Raw genomic sequence first — 18,588 nt, forward strand, 5'->3', positions numbered from 1 at the left:
TTTATTTACCTGTAATTTCACTGAATCTACTAAATGCGTGTCGATACTGTGACACAGCACGCCTGTCCCACTTGTTCGCAGCGTCCGCACGCATTTTGCAAGTTTGATACCACGGCTGCTGATTTCTGTCCATAAGTTTCTTCAGAAATCACTTGAAATATTCCTCTCAAAACTCTTGGTTTGCCATTTAGAATTGAGAAATGTAATTTCCTTAGATTTCAACTCAGAACTTTAGAGGAACTGTCCTTAGTATTCTCTAGGAAATTTCTCCCGATTCTCTTGCAGCATTACAGTAGCATGCTCATAGTGTCTTTGGAAAAATACTCAATGTTTCTTGCCACATCTTCCCAGAAACTCCATGAAATTCCTTCATTCTTATAAATTCTCCTGAAATTATCTATTAATTTCTATCAATCTGGCATTGAATTACTCAAAAAAATTTTTGAGAAATTTTAAGAATTTTATATCTCTTTGATTGGTTGATTGATTGATTAACATTTACGAAATTTTCAGCCATACTCGAGCAGGAGAAAATTACTTATTAATACATAATTCAGCTATGAAAATAGCATAACTGGCAACCTAAAAATAGTATTGACGGGCCAGACATAAGAACCAACAATTCTTCATGCCAGAATACCATTATTTATTATTTAAATAGCCTTTTAATACTAATTCAATATCTCTTTTAAGTGTTTTTGACTAAAAGCTGACAGATCATGTCATGATATTTTGGTATTTATTTGATATTTTACTAGATATTTGGATAACTGACTAATATCAAAATATGGTTTTATACCGTAAGCGTTCCAAAATAAGTTATTATACCTAATTGTGATATTCATATGTTATCGATTAATAATAAGTTCTTGCTCGGATAATTGACCATCAGGTGTAATTTCAAGATGGTAGTCGTGTGGTGAAGTTTGCTGTAGGAACGAGGCTCCGAATTCATTAAGAATGCTTTCTGAAATTCTATTCGATTTGCTCTAGAGATTCCTAGAATTAAAATCGTAATCGTAATGGATCATATCATTCAAACAGGTTAAAATTACCTACTCAAACTTTTCTGTGGGATACTATTTTGAAAAATTCTTATGCTGCTCGACAATATGACTAATTGTAAATTTTAATTTAATGGTTTTGTCAGTCTACGGTAATCCAAATGGACCGTTTAGATTACCCTTGACTGAGAAAGCAATAAAAAAAATTGCAATGAGATTCTTCTCAAAATAACCTGAAATTTCTAGTTAAACTCCATTAGTATTCTCCCCAGAGTTCCTTTATAATGTATCCCTAGATTTCCTCTATAACTATCCTCGAAACTCATTTGGCCTTCTCATCATTATTCTCAAGCCAATGCTTTATAGTATTAGAGTCCTAAAATGTTGTCCAAGTCCAAGAGTCATGATACTTTTTTAAACTGAAAACTTTAAAATTTAAAGTAAAAAATCAAGCAAACTTCTAAAATGTGAAAAACTTGCCTTACTTAATAATCTTAATACATTTTTTATGCAAACTTCGAATACTATTTCTGTCCGAGTACACTCGATTCTGTTTTTATTGAGTAAAAATCTAAAACTTGATAACTTAAAAGAAAAAAACGGGTGATAACTAAAAAATGAGAATAGTTTCAACTCTCTCATACCTAACCACAAATGTCCACAAAACAGAGATAGCTTATGGAAATCAATGCTCTCTCTCTCTCTCTCTCCACAAAACTATAGAATTTTTTTAATTTGTTTTTACATGCTCATTTGTGTTCAAAATAGTATCAAAACAAGAAGCGCTTCGTGCATTGTACAGTTCTTCAAATCAAAGAATGTACCAATTTCTACTGTTTATCGCATTCTGGCATCCTTGACAACAGTTCAGTTCGGAAGAGGGGTAGTGGAAACCCAACTAACAATTTTCACAGTGTAAACGCTTTACTCATTTCATTTATACAGCCTCAAGCTGTATTCAAACGTTATACGATATGAGGAAACCTTTACTCAACCTCTATACAAGCAAATCTGACGAACTTAGTCAACTAATTATGGTTGTTGAGACAGTTGGGACAAGCTCTTATTGCGTATCCATTAACGCTTCTATACAGCTGTTATCCTGCTGTTTAGCTGTGTGTCAACTTGAAAGGCGCTTATTCAACCTTTACTCGACTATCCAATAATCACTATACAGCTTTCTCTTGAAGCCGGGTTAAATACTGTTTACAATTTTTTTTATATAGGGATTTATTGAGTTTATTTTGCAAGTCATCACCAAATTATTTTACCCTGCACTGGAACCTGGAATCGAACTCGAGACGACCGCATTTGGCAAACCTTGACACTATCAACTGTGCTACGCCAACACTTTGAACTGATGTAAACAAATCAACATGCCCTTCTACAACAAAATCGCTGAGTAGATGCTTTATAATAGTGCACATGAATCACTTTTCTCGACTAGTTACTTCAGCTTTGTAAAGGAGCACAGTAAAAGCTGTAAAACTGCACACATCTAAAAATAAACCTAGTTGACTGTGAAAATGCTTCCGAAGTAGCTCTAACACAGATTATTAGCTGAGTACAGGATGTTAAGCTGTTGAAAAAGCACTTTTGATGTTTATGTTATTCAGCAATAATGGTTGGTTGTGTAGAAGCCATCAAATGAGTAATATATTCACTTTATTAGCTTTGTTTTGCAGCTACAAGTTGAAAGTTGATTAGGATGTGAATTAAAGTGACATTAGCGTTTATTGGCTGCTGTTAAGCAGTGAGATAATTAAATTGAATAATGGTTGTGAAAAAGTTGAGTAAACGCTCTACAAAACAATTTTGCCAGCTTCTGCTTGTAGCTGTATCTGCAGTTTTTTTTTCAGCTACTTTACAGCACAACGCTGCAAAGTTGGCTTACAAAGCAGAAAATGTTAGTTGGGAAACCAGCCAAAATAATGAACAAAAAAGGGCTTCGATCGCTACACAATACGTTCAACAACAAAGATTCGATAATTCAGTGGGACGCCGTGAAAAAGTTCATGTGCTCGCCACCTTACATCTGTAAAACGTTGAAAACGATAGAAATAGTTAGTCGAAAGAAATCTAGAGCTCTAGTATACACCGACCAACAAATTTCGAACGTGAAAGTCCCATGCCGTTGGATGACAAGAAATTACTCAGGAAAATGTCTTGTTTTGGATGATGGAAGTTATTTTCCTCTCTCAAAATCTCACATTCCTCTAAATGATCGATAATAGTTGTACAACATCTCCAAATGTAAGATTCAAGTTCAAACACAAGTTTGAACAGAAAGTGATGCTGTATACCTCCATATTGGAGAGAGGAATTTCTTAACCATGGTTCAAGCCTAGCGGTTTGGCTATCAACCAAGGAGGGTACCAAAATCAATGTTTGAAGAAAATATTGATTCTTTTCTTCATAAATATCACGCAGAAGTAAAATCCATGTTTTGGCCCGATAAATGATGCTCTATGCTAAGTAACACTAACATTATTTTAAATTTCATCTAATTTGAAATGTTGATCTATGAAATCGAACTAGTGATTCAAATGTTATGAATGTAAAAAAAGGAATTTTTGAAAAAAAACATTTTTTTGAAAAAAAAACATTTTTTTGAAAAAAAAAACATTTTTTCTGGAAATTGAAAATGGTCACCCTAATAACAAAATAAAATAAAAACGGGTTCTATGTTTTGCGATAATGAACAAAACTACCAATTTTAACAAAATTTTGAGAACCACTAAACCGTTTTGATATGGAATGGCTGCATATGAAACCGAGGAAAATATGTTGGGCTGAACCGGGAAAAAAACGGGAATTGAATTTCTTAAATTCAGCGGCCACTCTGAAATGTATCACTACCACAAGTTTTTCTGGAAAAATATGAGGGTCACGTTTCTAGGATCAGTTTAGTCAATTTGTCACTTTTAAGGTAGTTCTAGGTCATCTGAAGCTTTATTTCATGCAAGTTTCACACACTTCAAAAATTAATGCGAGCTTTTTGAAGTTCCTTGGGTATCCAAGTTTTTGGACAGTAACTAACCATAAGTAAGGATACTCGTCAGTTTGCCCTTACAGTACTCTCTGTGAAAACATTCCATAAGTCTAAGCTATACGTGAGCAACTATTCCTTAAATCAAGAGGAGGCTGGTTATGATTTTTAGACAGGTCTATGAATATTTTCGGTAGGGAATTTATCCATCTTCCTTAGGCATAGATTATCATTTTACTTGCCAAACAATAAACTAATGCCAAAATTCTAAAGGCTACGACTGTGGAAGTGATTAAAGTACACTAAGGTACACTAAGGGCCAGCTTTCCTATTGGAATGTAATTGCTTAGAGAAAAAATATATCACAGTCGTTAAAAATATAGATTTTCAAGGGATTGTCTTGAGCTCTTTAAGTCTTCTAATGCACCAAAAACGTGATATTGCCTCAACTCTTATCAAATCAAATCAGGCAAGTTGAGCCAATACAACGTTTTTGCTTTAGAAGACTGAAAGAGCCGAAAATCCCCAAGACAGTCCCTTAGATACAGCCTCAGTCGCGAGCTCTCAAATGCTTTTATGTTTAAAATAAGCCAAAATTGTTTTATTTAGTTATCATATAATTTTTAATATTTCATTCATTCTATTTTGCTATTCCCATCAATCAGAATCTAGCTGAAGACCGAGATTTTAAAAATTAGTATGAGCTTAGTAATTGCTCTTATTTGTAGTCATTTATTTATTTATTTATTTATTTATTTATTTATTTATTTATTTATTTATTTATTTATTTATTTATTTATTTATTTATTTATTTATTTATTTATTTATTTATTTATTTATTTATTTATTTATTTATTTATTTATTTATTTATTTATTTATTTATTTATTTATTTATTTATTTATTTATTTATTTATTTATTTATTTATTTATTTATTTATTTATTTATTTATTTATTTATTTATTTATTTATTTATTTATTTATTTATTTATTTATTTATTTATTTATTTATTTATTTATTTATTTATTTATTTATTTATTTATTTATTTATTTATTTATTTATTTATTTATTTATTTATTTATTTATTTATTTATTTATTTCGTCAACCAACGTAGACTAGTACATATAAGAATACAGTTTTGTTTTCTTAAATTTATTTATTTATTTCGTCAACTTTGGGCAAAAGGTTAAAAGTATAATTTTTTTTTAATAAAAATTAAGCAGCGTCAGCTTTCCTATTTTTTATGAGTTATAATGCCTTATGGAGTAAAAATATTGTTTTAGTTTATGCCGAGACATTTTAAAGTCAATGGTTTCGCAGTATTGATTGTAAGAGGCCATCATGCGGTTTAATGGCCCATATTTTGCATAATTTGTGCGATGATGTTTTATGGCAAATAAATTTCGATTTCTGAGTTGCCGAGTAGGTGCATGGAAATTTAATTTTGATAAAAGTTCTGTGGAGTCAATGCGTTGCGAAACGATATCGTTTACAAATAAAACCATTGCATATTCACGACGCTCTTTTAATGTTTGTATGTTTATAAGCATGCAGCGTGCTTCATATGATGGAAGAGGAAATGATGTCCAACCTAATTGACGAAGAGCGTATAAAAGAAATTGTTTTTGTACGGATTCTAATCTTTCTTCGTGCGTGATTGAAAATGGAGACCATACAATGCTGCAATATTCCAGTATTGACCTCACATAGGCGATATATAGTGTTTTAATTGTGTATGGGTCCTGAAAGTTATAGCAAAAGCGCTTGATAAAGCCTAGCATGTTATTTGCCCTGTGAATAATTGTGTTGTAATGGTTTATGAAAGTTAGTTTAGAGTCTAAGATAATTCCTAAATCCCTAACTCTTTCACATTTTTCTACATTTTGACTTCCTAGTGCAATTGAAATATTTGAAGTTGTTCTTTTCCTGCTAAATGATATTAAGTTACATTTTTTTACATTCAATTCTAGTAGACTTTTTTTGCACCATATGTAGAATATGTGTATTCCATTCCGGAATATATTGATGTCTTCTGCATTTCTTATTTCTCATTTCTTATTTTTTATTTAGAGGTATTCACCTTGTAAAAAAAATTGTGGTTGTTCCTAGTTAATTTAAAATAAGGTACGGTTAAGATCTAATTTCCTTCATACTAAGCACTACCACCACTTAACCTCTCTCTTACGATTGGGTTTGAACAAATAATTAAATAGTCCCATCAAAGATAACTTTAAAATTTACTTACTTTTCCATCCATACCGTTAGATTTGATAAAGAGCAACAAATTGTTGAGATATTGATAAAAATCTAACATCGCTTCTTGATTCCAATTCTGTCAAACGAGTTTCATTCCCGTATATGTAAACACATTGAAACGTCAGTGGATTGATTTCAGTATACGAATGAAGAGAGAAAAAACTGATTAGCTTAGAGCACTTCTTTTGTTTTCAAGAAACATAGATGTAGGGTTAACTACCCCATTTCCGGCCTATTAAGCACAACCCGCACTTAGTCTCTTTTAATCTAGCGCAGTTTAGTACCAAACGGAATGTTATTATTACTAATGACATCCAAATGTATTTACCTTTCCATATGTACCGTAAGATTTGATAAAAAGAAACTAATCGTTGAGATATTGTCAAAAGTCTAACGCTGCTTCTTGATGCCAAACTCGGCCTACGGATTCTAAACTCGGCCTAACGCTTTGAAACGACAATGAATTCACTTCGGCCTATCGGATGAAGATAAAAATTGAATCGGTCGGAGCGCTTCTTTTGTTTTTGGGAATAATGGGTGCAAACGTTCATATCACTCGTTCTCATTGACTTCGTTCGGTAGCTTATTAACTAAAGTATCGTACCAAACGCATAATTGACTTGTTAACTCTGAAATCATGGATTTATTTGAAGTTTTCTGCTCGATAGACCCAAAATGGGCGATTAGGTCGAAGTAGTTCTCTACTCTAAATATTCTTATTATAAGTTCTTATAGATTTTGTTTTATACACAGCTAAAAAAAAAGTAGTGTAAATTTCCGTTACTATGATGCACATAAATGGAGCGTCATAAATCATACAAATTTACATTATAAATCGTGTAAATTTATGAGACATGCCATGCAATATTCCATATATTGTATGCAACTTTCCACCTTTGTTTGCAACATTTCTTGTAAGCTGCTAGTTTACGTGAAAAGGAAGCTTACATACATGAATGTTTGCATGCATGGATGTTTACATCACCAGTAAAATTAAGAATTTTTTGGTGTGTAGCTTTTGAGCTACATTGTTGTACAGAACGTCTGATTGATTCGTTCACGTCAATATATTTGATGTTTCTGTTCAATATGACGGAAATGAACGCTTATGCTGAAGTAGTGTTCTACTCTAGGTTGTCTAGTACATGTGTTAACTAGCAACCGCATGTACTAAATACCGGCGTGAAAAATATTATCGGCAGTGTGACGGCCATCGGTCACCAGAACGTCGCCGACATCTCGTTTGCCGTATGCCAGAAAATACCGGTGGTGACGGCGTGGTTTGGCGGCGCTCAGCTCTAATCGAGAATCGTACGAACGCTGAAAATGATCATGAAAGTATTGGTTCTCCGGAGTCATTCATCAACGTCCGTACTCTCTATTTATGCTCACATTGCTTGCTCGTCGACTTTTATGAGGTAGTTGCCATCGTCGGGTTTGAATGGTTATTGCTGGTTATAACGGCTCGCTGGTTTCACGTTGTATTTGGATATCTTGGATCTCTATGGTGCAACAACAGCTATTGTAAAAATTGGCATGAGCCCTTGATCATAAGTTGTGCGTTGTGATATGAGAGATTTTACGGCTACCTTACACAGCCGTATTTGCTTCTTGAGCAGAAAATCGTAGGATCAAACACAGGCCCCATCATATTAAGGAGATTTATAGTCACAATGCTTGCTCATCGTGTATTTTTCAACGTCATCGTCGTCGTCGGTTCCGGGTTTGAATGATTACAGCAAAAACTCGATCATAAGTGGAGTGATGTGATATAAAGATCTCGGTGGCCTTAGAGCGACCGGTTTTGCTTACAGAGTAGAAAATCATGGGTTCTTGATAATTTCATTTAAGATTCGTAAGTCACTTTATTTCTTAACTTAAACCCATCATTACAATTCAGCGTACCGTTTGCCAAAACGAACCCTGCTGCAAACTCGATCCTTTTTTCCAACATCCCAATAATTTCTCATGGAAGTTCAGATGATTTCTTGGTTTCCAACAAAGCAAGTATCATGTCAATGCATTCCTACCCATTCCTTATTTGACCTGCATTTGAACATGATCAGCGCTGGTAGGGTAGAGCACTACTTCGTCATAAGGGACCCATCTCCGTCATGTGCCATTTTCGTTTAAATAGAGGAAATGGCTCTAATGTTGGCCTATGGATGTAAGATTGGGCCCATCGCTTAAAACCTGCTATTTATTAATTTTATCTAGATGAACGTGCATTGGGACGGTACTAATGGATAGTTTTGGTCGCTATTGTAAATTTAGTCGATTGCTGAATTTATGTATGGGCCCAAATTAAGGGCATTTAGGCCTACATTACATATTACATCCATTTTCCTTATATTGCCTTTGTTCCTCCACTACTGGCTCACCTGCCTTATATAAAAAAGTGTATTTTCAATTTTTTTTTAAATTAAAAAAAACTCATGAAATATGCAAACTTTTGAAATATTTAAAACCTAGAAACTTGAAAAGCTTTTGGTCAAATTTTAAAGCTTCTTGTTGCCAGCTTTTCTATGTTATTTTTACACAGAAAACTATTCAAAATATCTCATATATTGTTTCGTGTGTTTAAATTACATAAAAATAGTACTAGCAAAGTGAAAATAAATTTGGCTAAACGTTTTTGATCTACAATTGTTTAAAAATTCAAAAAAATCGCATGGTTTTAGGTTTTTTTTTTCCTGCTTTCAATCAAATTAAAGATATGCCTTTTGAGATCGATGTGTTTTTATAACTTTTCATAGTTGAAGATGCATTTTTTTTTCGGTGATCATCTCTTTTGACAAGTGGTGGCGGGGGGAATACCCCTCACCATCCCACTCCACCGGGGAGTTTGGTAAAGAGAGATGATAAAACCGATTTGTACCATCCTAAAGTTGTCCTTGCTCGCTTTCTACTCTCCATGTGCAATTTTCACACAGCCGTACTCTAACGGAACTATCAATTCTATACTTTCATCTCCTTATCTCTCGTATACTTTAGTCTGTTATTTGAAATTAGTATCTTCAACTTTGTAAATCGTTGACTTCACACAGAAGTAATACTAAACAAATAGTCAAAAAAAAAACTTTTCTTGTTTTTTTTTCGCACTCTCTACTAAAAAAAAAACCGTGTTTGTTTTTTCCAGAAACAATTTGTTTTGCTCTACAACTTTGTCTCAGTTTTCATGCTACAATTTATTGTAAAATGACATAGACGCCATTTTGAAGAAAATAAATACAAGATCCAAAATTTTTAGCAAAAATGTGAACTATTGCCTATAACAACTATGCAAAGTGTTATTCAAGGGGAAGGTCGATTTTTCCCGATTCGTCATTTGGTGTGAAACTGAGCATCAAATTATTTGCTGACGAGTTAAATTAAGAATGATTTAAAATAAATATTACGAGGATGTCGAACTACAGGTTTCAGGGAACTATGTCGAAGTGAATTGACGTTTGATGAAGGTTTGCCGAACCCTACTGCCTATTATAAAGTTTTTACTAAATAACCAGTTTTTATACATTGAGGGTGTATGTTAGTCCCAACCATCTTATGTTCGTTATCTGTATAATTGCAGCTCAACTAGCAATTTGGATTTTATGAGACTTCTGTAGACTGGAAATGTCACTTGGAAGGTGATCTAACAATAACGGACTAGCAACCGCAGGCGGTCAATCATGCTCATGCTCAAAATGTTGAGTAAGGATGCATTCTTACGATACGAAAATATTGCGCTTGATGAAAAATAACGAGAAATATCAACGATCAAATACACCACAAGCGATCAAATCAACCCCGTTTTACGGTACTAATTTTTCTGATTTTTTTTTATGTAGACCTAACTGGCGAAAAAAAAAATACATTAAAGCAGACTTCAATTTATTTTAAAGTTTACTTCTAACTTTCGTCTAGATTGCAAGATTTGCGATAAACTTATTGTCATGTGGATGTGGATTGCAATAACATGATTTCGTTTAACCACAGTCGTCGTTTGTATCGATTGCTGTTGTTTTTGTCTGCATTTAAGAGACTTTCAGTCGTTGGCAGTATCGATTATTGTAAAATTCCTTAAATTTTTTTCTATGTTATTTTATTTTAAGAATGAGTGTTGAATATTTCTTGCACTTTGGGCTGATCTCCAAAACATTCCCACTTTGGAGATATGAAAATTTTATCAAAGTTATAATTATGCAGCCATTTCATAGCAAAACGATATAGTGGTTCTCAGAATCTTATAAAAATTAGTAGTTTGGTTCCTTATCGCAAAACATAACACCCGTATTTTTTTTATTTTGTCATAACTGTGAACATTTCCGTGTTAGGGCGGTCCAATTTTTTTTTTTTGAAAAATGACTTTTTTATGTTTAGTTTTTGAACCACTAAGTCGATTTCAAATATGAAAAATCAAATGAAATATAATTAAAAACACTTACTAGGAAAAATAAATGATATTAATAAGATTTTGTATTGAAAAACATTGATTGTATTTGTTTTTATGGTTTTCATGGTTTGTAGATAGAGACCGCAATAGGTTTTTATATTTTCCCTTGAAAATTTTTGCTGTTTTACACATTATATCTTAAAATCAGCGATATGTTTTTTTTTTTCGTTTTGAGTTGTATATTTTTTTAAAGTTATCAAGTTTTGAGTTTTCACTCAATACTCCTGTGAAACTAGACTACATTTTTGAAAAACAAATCGATTTTCGGAGCACCCCAACATGGAAATGGTCACCCTAATGACAAAATAAAAAAAATATACGGGTCTAATAGTTTGCGATAAGGAACAAAACTATCAATTTTTATCTGAGAACTACTATATCGTTTTGCTATGGACTGGCCGTATAAATGCTATGTTTCACTAATCTTGAAAATATAACAGAGTGTACGGTTTTTAGAATAATTTTCAAGTGGGTTCACGAACATTTCTTAAATTTTATTCAACTATTTTGGAAAATTCGATTTTTCCACCCAAAAAATTATCCATCCACTTTGAGATCATAAGTTTTATAATAAGAAAAGAGACCGTGTTTCTCTGAAATTTGTTGGTCTTAGAGGTTTTTTTGTATGAAATCAATCCTCTATATAATCCCCTCAACAGACTAATCAAAAACTAGTTACCTCTAGTGACGTACATTGTTCCGGAACAACAGTATTTGACTTATGATTTTGATTGTCTTAAACTGTTTCTCTTTAAACTAAGCTTTCATTACCGGAGCAATATTAGAATGAAATTCACTTGCATATTGCGGCACGCGAAAAAAAAAAAGAATTCAAAACCGCAACAACCGGATTGAATGCGGAAAGCGGCACCGGAATGGAGTCTATTCATGCCGAGAACCGGCTACGGTTGGTGGCGGCATCAAGTAATAAGTAACACTATGAACACATTGCCTGATGGCAAACGATTGGCTGTGCACCACGGCCAAGATTTATGTGATCACGAGCTAGCTGTTTCGAGCAGAACTAGCAACATCATGCAGTCAGCTAGCCGGAGCATCACGCCAACCACCATCAACCATAGCTCGTAGCCGATGTTGTTGTGGGAGAGAAGGAGGCTGCGAGAATTAAAGCAATTTTCAACAATGTTCTTGTGCGACTCGTCGTTTAATCTTGCCTTCCCCCCGCCAACATAGGTACCTACCGAGGCTTAAGGGATCTCCATCGCGCCAGGGAGTTCATTGTACGCGGCAAAGATCTGAACCCTCTAATCCAGCGGTAAAACGAAAGGCGTAACCGAACTGATATGTGATTCTCCTCTACTTGTTTCTCCCTCTCTTTATAGGATCTGCCACGATATTCACCAAAGAACCCACCGTGCGGATACAATGTCTTTCGGGTTCGATGCTGATCACGATCAAGGATGCACCCGCTAACCTCAACGGTCAGTTCAGTGGGATGGTGTATCCGAAGGGATTGGCGAAAAACTCAACCTGCCTTACCGAGTACCGGGATCAGGAGGGACCGCTGCGCTACAAATTGCCCCTCAAGAGCTGTAACACGATGCCCATCGAAACGGTAAGTTTCCCATTATATTGCAAGAATGTCGTCGTAGTTACGTGGAGTGATGTGAGGTAATGAGATTTTACGGTGAGACTCTGACCTCAGCAAAAGTTCCTACAGATGTTTGCTTGCTGTGTGTTTCGTAATACGAACTTTGTTCTTCAACCAAGAGTCAAGAACGAGCACTTCTCCCTGTTATTCTGCTGACTAAGAAAACCGGTTCGGCAGGGTTCACTCCATATTTTGAATGTCATAGCCAATGGCTATACTTCCTTTTTCGTGCAAACTTAGTGGGTGCTTGAACATTATTCAGTGTTGAGCGAGGGAGAAAAAAGTCTTTATGTCAGAACCCGGACTTGAAGCGGAACGTATCGGTCGAGCTCGTGGGTTCAAAACAATGTGGCTTGTTAATTGCTAAAACTACCACTACTGTTGAAACGGTGCAACTCCGCCATGGTATCGACACATTTGGAACCGGTTTGAAGAGGCGTGTGTTGCCGATCAGCATTGAAAATGATAAAACCTTTTTTTCGAGGTCGAGCCCAGTGGAACGTTCAACACTTTGGAGCGCATTAGAAGATGAATCAACAATCAAATGCTGGTATGCAAATGCACAAAGCGCATCGTTTCAAGGTTGTTTGTCAATATTGAGACGTTCGAATATTTTAGAGGTGACTCAACTGTTGGAAAACGTCCCTTGGAATATTCGATTCTCTTACTTCATACCCTGACAAACGACCTTGCCAACGCAGTTCAAATAACCTTGGTGGAATAGAAGAAAACGTGTCGGTTGTTTACACGAATATAATTATCAACCAACGCATTCGTTGTGCAATTCAAGGGAATGCACTTGTCACGAGCCAGAGAGCTCCGGCTTCGTTGCAAATGATAGCACCGCTTCCGAATACCAAGCTCAGCAACTGGTTTCAGATCAACCGCACACGATCAAATTTTTCTTTTCACAACTCTGCCAGGAAAAACACACATTTTCAGCCCAGCATACGAACGGCATTTGCTTCATCCGAGCTTTTAGCATCATCGACAGATGGAGTTGCGAATCCGTATAGGTAATTGATACCGACCGAAGCAATGAGCTGTGTACGATGATGTCCAGTCTAAAAAAAAAGGTTGAAACGAGTGGGTATTGGAATTCTTTCGCTGGAAAACCGTGAAATGAGTCTCTTTGTTTGCACTTTCTGCCGCCTGCCGGCTGTATCAACGCAAACTGCAGCTCACCAAGTGGTTATAGAGGAGTAATCCTACGTAAAACATGTGCTGAACTTCATACCATTGGCTATGTAACGGAGGAGTATATGGAGATCTCATTCCAGGGAGAGAGAGAAAGATTGCAAACGAAGAAAAGTAAGATATGCGACCTCCCGCTCGTTTGTGCAAAGACCAAAGCTTGTTTTTCATCGGCCCCCAGACGCGTCATGCAGGTATGTAAATAAATTACAATTTCACCATTTGTTTCTCTTCCTCAAAGTGGACCTGGTCCATGGACAAACGATGATGGTGCGGTCGATGGTGGTGCAAAATGTTTTGCGAGACATGATGTTTGACGATTGTCATCGTTGGCGAATGCAAGAAATTGTGTGTGTGTGTGTGTATGTGAAAATTTATTCAAATCGCATCTGGGGGCTGTTATGAAACGGATAGCCTTGTCTGAGATTGATGTCACGTCTTTGTGGTACCAGCCGTAATAAAATTACGCGGGATGGATTGAAATTGTCTGGCAGCTTGACAAAGTACACCAGGGTGTAATCATTCTTTCATACAAGATGCGACAAGTGTAATCTACACTTATTACATAACATTCAACCAATCAGTTCAATAAAACGTATTTTGCAACGTTTACATTATTATCGTTTTAAGCACTTTTAACTTTACATTAAATTATCGGTAATGTTTCAATATTAACGTCAAAGATGGATTGATTCAAATATAACGTTAGTTTGAATGCGTAAGCTAAAGTATTAGAAAAAAAACAAGATTTTGGTCGTATAACACAGACTCAATTCTGTTTTATATGTAATTTTTTTCGTTCTGAGTAAATCGACGAGTCGATCAAATTTCACCCCCTACGAATTCGATGAAACTTTGCATTATTGTTCGCTAGGGGCAATAAACCAAGTTTGTGCTGGAACTCAGCCATTTTCACTCGTGCCCAATTTTTCAAATAAAAGTCTCTTTAATAAATAAATCCAAATCAAAAAATCACAGCACGAAAACGGCTCATCTAATGGAAATTACTTATGAGACAAAGTTGTAGGAAACCGGATTGCGTTTTCAGAAAACAAAAAAATAAGTAAATATTTGGTAAAAACATTGATAAAAACTACAATAGCAAAATAAATGCGTTTTTTTTTTAAAGATTGGGCTAATCAAAAATGTTATCTTTTCGGATATATTACCTAATATAAATATATACCTAATTAAATTATTGTGCATGACTTATTAAATTTCACCAGATTTTCTGGCTTTATCAAGGGAAACTGAAACTTCTTGTACGTCGCGCTCATGCCTCTTACACCAGACTACCACGGTTATAAAGTAATGAGTGTTTATCCTGTAGCACACACGATTTCTCTGGTTTTTTTTTTCAACTAGGCTTTTATTGTTTTTTCGAAGCTATTGGATTCCTTGCTTGTTCCGGATGTCCCAATTTTCTGTTTCATTCGTCTACCTAAATTTATAAATAAATACAAATGAGAATTTTAATTTTTCTAGAGCATTTTCCTGAAATTAAAAAGAAGATCACTAAACGACAGTGAAATTCAGCGAAATTGATAGAAGCTCAAGAAACTTACTTTAGATTTGTTTACTATCCACAGATCTTGAAGTATTTTCAATGCCTAATTTTCATTTGAATTTTCTCTAGAATCTCCTTAGAATCATTAAAAAAAAAAGAATATGGATTGTTATGCTTTCTCATCCAATAAACACGTTTTATTTTAGTTGAAGATGCTAATTTAAAATAACAGACTAAAGTGGTCATTTTTATACGATAGATGAGGAGATGAAACTATAGAATTGATAGTTCCTTTAGAACTCACCAGTAGGATCAATTTCCATGTACAGTTTAAAATCGTCAGCATATATGAGCACATTTAGGCGGTTTAACACAAACTTCACGTCGACCATTATGCTGGGTTTCTTCCATACTCCACTGTCGTATATCAAATGATAGTGAGTGACTCAATTGACAGTGACGATGAGCTTCGAATGAGAAAGGGGCTCTTCAAGTTATGGTCATGAGAGGAGTATTTTTGCATATTTTTTTTCATAAATATCTAAAGCTATGCAGTACCCAAGTAGCATTTCTTGTTTTATTGCACTCTATTAGTGGTTTTTGAGATCAATTTTATAAAACCGTCAATAAAATTAATAGCTCCAGCACAACCTTTTGATAACCGCTATAAGATCGTCTTCCAGCTTTGTGGACCACTCTTGATAAGGTTTATAAAGCATGTTTGAGGATCACAATAAAGCTGTCTTAAAACCTTTTGTAAGAAAGCCCCATACTCTACAAAAGGTTCTCATAGCCTCTTTAAGAGTAATATTGTATCCAAAAAAATTTTTTTTAATTTTTGGTGAAAATTAGCTTGTTGTTGTTCTGTTCTGCTGAAACTGTTTAGCTATAAAAATAAGTTTGAGTGTTGGTGTCAAGATCACCATGCAATCACCAATTCATGGCGACATTAGTGAAAATCTTAAAGAAAATATATGACTTTTTAGAAGTTCCAAAACATATGCGCTTGAAATTTTATCGTGTATATTGGGATAATATGAGCGTTAAATAAATGCGCCTCAAAAATAATTCAAGTTAACAAAAAAGATTGTTTTAGAAATCAAATTAATTTGATAGAATCATTTTAATTTTACAGAAAATAGATCTCAATAAATAAATTCATACCAATGCACACTGGAAATCAGTTCGGATCTCTAATTTAGCCATTATTTTATTGAAATTTCTTGGATTTTATTCCAAGGCTAATGGGATTTTCATAATGACAATATTGGGACAGAGGACAGCAGGCAAGAAGAAAACCAAGCGCAATTTCTTAAAATGTCTAATGCTTACTTTTTTTTTTTTGCTTTATTAGAGAGATTTTCCCTTACATTGGATGGAAGCAGAACAGAAAAGCATAATGCAAGATTTTATCCCGAGCACTATTTTCTTTTTACAAGAACAATTATTTTTTTATTTGAGGGTAAACGTGTATTACTACTCTACGGGTGCAACCGATGAATTTTACAAACATTTGGAAAAGTTTTGAATGGTACATTAGACTTTATGAAAAGTTATTCGTGATTTCAACTTTTTTGTCTTAGAACTGTCACCATCCAATGTATTTCGATCAAGATTAGACAGTGTCACCCCATGAAAAAAAGGAAAGAAAATTTTCATGCTGATTGTTCTAATTCCTGGACTAAAGCTGCTTTCAATTATCTCTAATATGATAATTTCAAGTAGCTTTCTTCCATAATACCACTTGCAAGAAATGTTGCATACAATATTTTGAATCTTTAATGTAAACTTGTATGATACATGACGCTCCGTTTATGTGCATCATAGTGATAAAAATTCACATTCAACTGTGTAGGCTAAGAACAATTTTAAACCAACTTGACCAAATTCGGGAACGGTTACTCTCAAGGAAATGATCAAAATGTGTTTTGAAATAAAATTCAGCATGCGACATTTTTATTGCAATACACTCAATTGTGTAACGCGATTTTTTTTTACTACCAAATGTAATGCAACATATTTCAAAACATCACAAAAAAAACCAAGAATAATATGATGGAATTAAAAAATGTGTACCCATCCATCCACGGCAAAATAAAAAATTAAAATAGCGTTAAAACATAATTGAGTGTAATTTGTTTACAATTTAATTACCGATTGTCATAGCCTACTTCGATGCCACGCTTGTACAGTAATGGACAAAATAAATCATACACCCATATAATTTTTCTTTGGAGCTCGATATATCAGGTAGATTCAAACATACAATAATGGTTTGTTCTGCAATACTTCTGTATGTTTTTCGCTAAAACTGTGCAGGCATAGAATACTCAATATACATATTGTATGACTTTCTCAATTAACATTTATAAGTTGTAAAAAGAGAATTTCGAGTTGGACAAAATAAATCATACGCCTGATTTCATATTGAAAATTCTTGTTTAATTCAACTTTCAACTTACATTTTAACACTCTCAGTATTTGGTATGACCGCCCTTTGCTTTAAACACTGCTTCTAACCGTCTTGGCATACTTTCGACGAGGTTTTGTAGATATTCTGAATCGATATTCTCCCACGCTGCTTCAAGTGCTTCAAAATAAACGTTTTTGTTGGAAACCGATGCTTTATCCACTTTGTTGTCCAAGTAAGACCACACATTCTCAATTGGGTTGAGATCGGGAGATTGGGGAGGCCATTCCAGTGTTTTGATCCGATTTGATTTGAAAAATGCCGTTGTTTTCTTCGCTGTGTGCTTTGGGTCATTATCTTGTGGGAAAATGTAATTGGATTCCAGGCCAGTTTTCAGTAGTGAAACTTGCAGATTTTTACTTAACAAGTCAATAAACACATCTGCAGTCATTATTCCCTTTATATGAGCCAAGATTCCAAGACCAGACCACGCAAATGCTCCCCATACCATGATATTTCCGCCTCCGTGTTTAACCGTCTTTTGAATGTATGGTTCCTTAAGAGCCTTTCTGTCTAAATAACTCAAATTTGTTCTCATCCGTCCACAGAACTCGTTTCCATAAGTCCACAGTCATTCCGGCGTACTTTTTAGCAAATTTCAGTCACTTCCGTTGGTTCCGCTTGTTGATAAAAGGACGCTTCGATGCCAAACAGCTTTTCAAACCACCATCGATTCCACAATATGCCTCGACGAATACTTCGGATTCTGCTTAGCCAATCAATCAATTCTGATGTCATCACGATTACTTGTCGCACGATGACGTCCTTGTCCGGATAAATTCTTCACAATTCCTCGTATTTCGTACTTTTTTCATATGTGCTGAACAGCTCCAACTGAGATCGAGTACTTTTCGGCAATTTTCCGAAAAGAAATTCCTTTTTCACGATCGCGAATAACCAAATTTCTAACATCGAGCGAAATCTGCTTTCCCGACATTTTCCTCTTTTCAAATGACGCAAACAAAACACAATGGTGCACGCTTCCCGGAACAAGAACTGTCAAATATTACGCCGTGATGCCAAATCTTCAGATTTTGTTTTTATTCGATGGCTAAAAAATAAAATCCTAGGAGTGTAAGATTTATTTTGTCCAAGCACAAAAGTGAGCAAATATTTAT

General features: G+C 34.6%; 1 protein-coding gene across 1 annotated transcript in view; it reads left to right on the plus strand.

Annotated features, from left to right (window-relative positions):
- Positions 1–18,588, plus strand: part of pio (piopio) — a 187,365-nt gene that overhangs the window by 104,372 nt on the left and 64,405 nt on the right. Inside the window, exon 5 of the mRNA XM_065229086.1 lies at positions 12,031–12,263. Within this exon, the coding sequence (XP_065085158.1) occupies positions 12,031–12,263 (233 nt within the window). The remainder of the gene's footprint in view (positions 1–12,030; positions 12,264–18,588) is intronic.

The sequence above is a fragment of the Ochlerotatus camptorhynchus genome, unplaced genomic scaffold (genome assembly GCF_037179485.1).
Source record: "Ochlerotatus camptorhynchus isolate MF236.1 unplaced genomic scaffold, CSIRO-AGI_Acam_v1.1 ptg000307l, whole genome shotgun sequence".
In the NCBI taxonomy this organism is placed as follows: Eukaryota; Metazoa; Arthropoda; class Insecta; order Diptera; family Culicidae; genus Ochlerotatus; species Ochlerotatus camptorhynchus.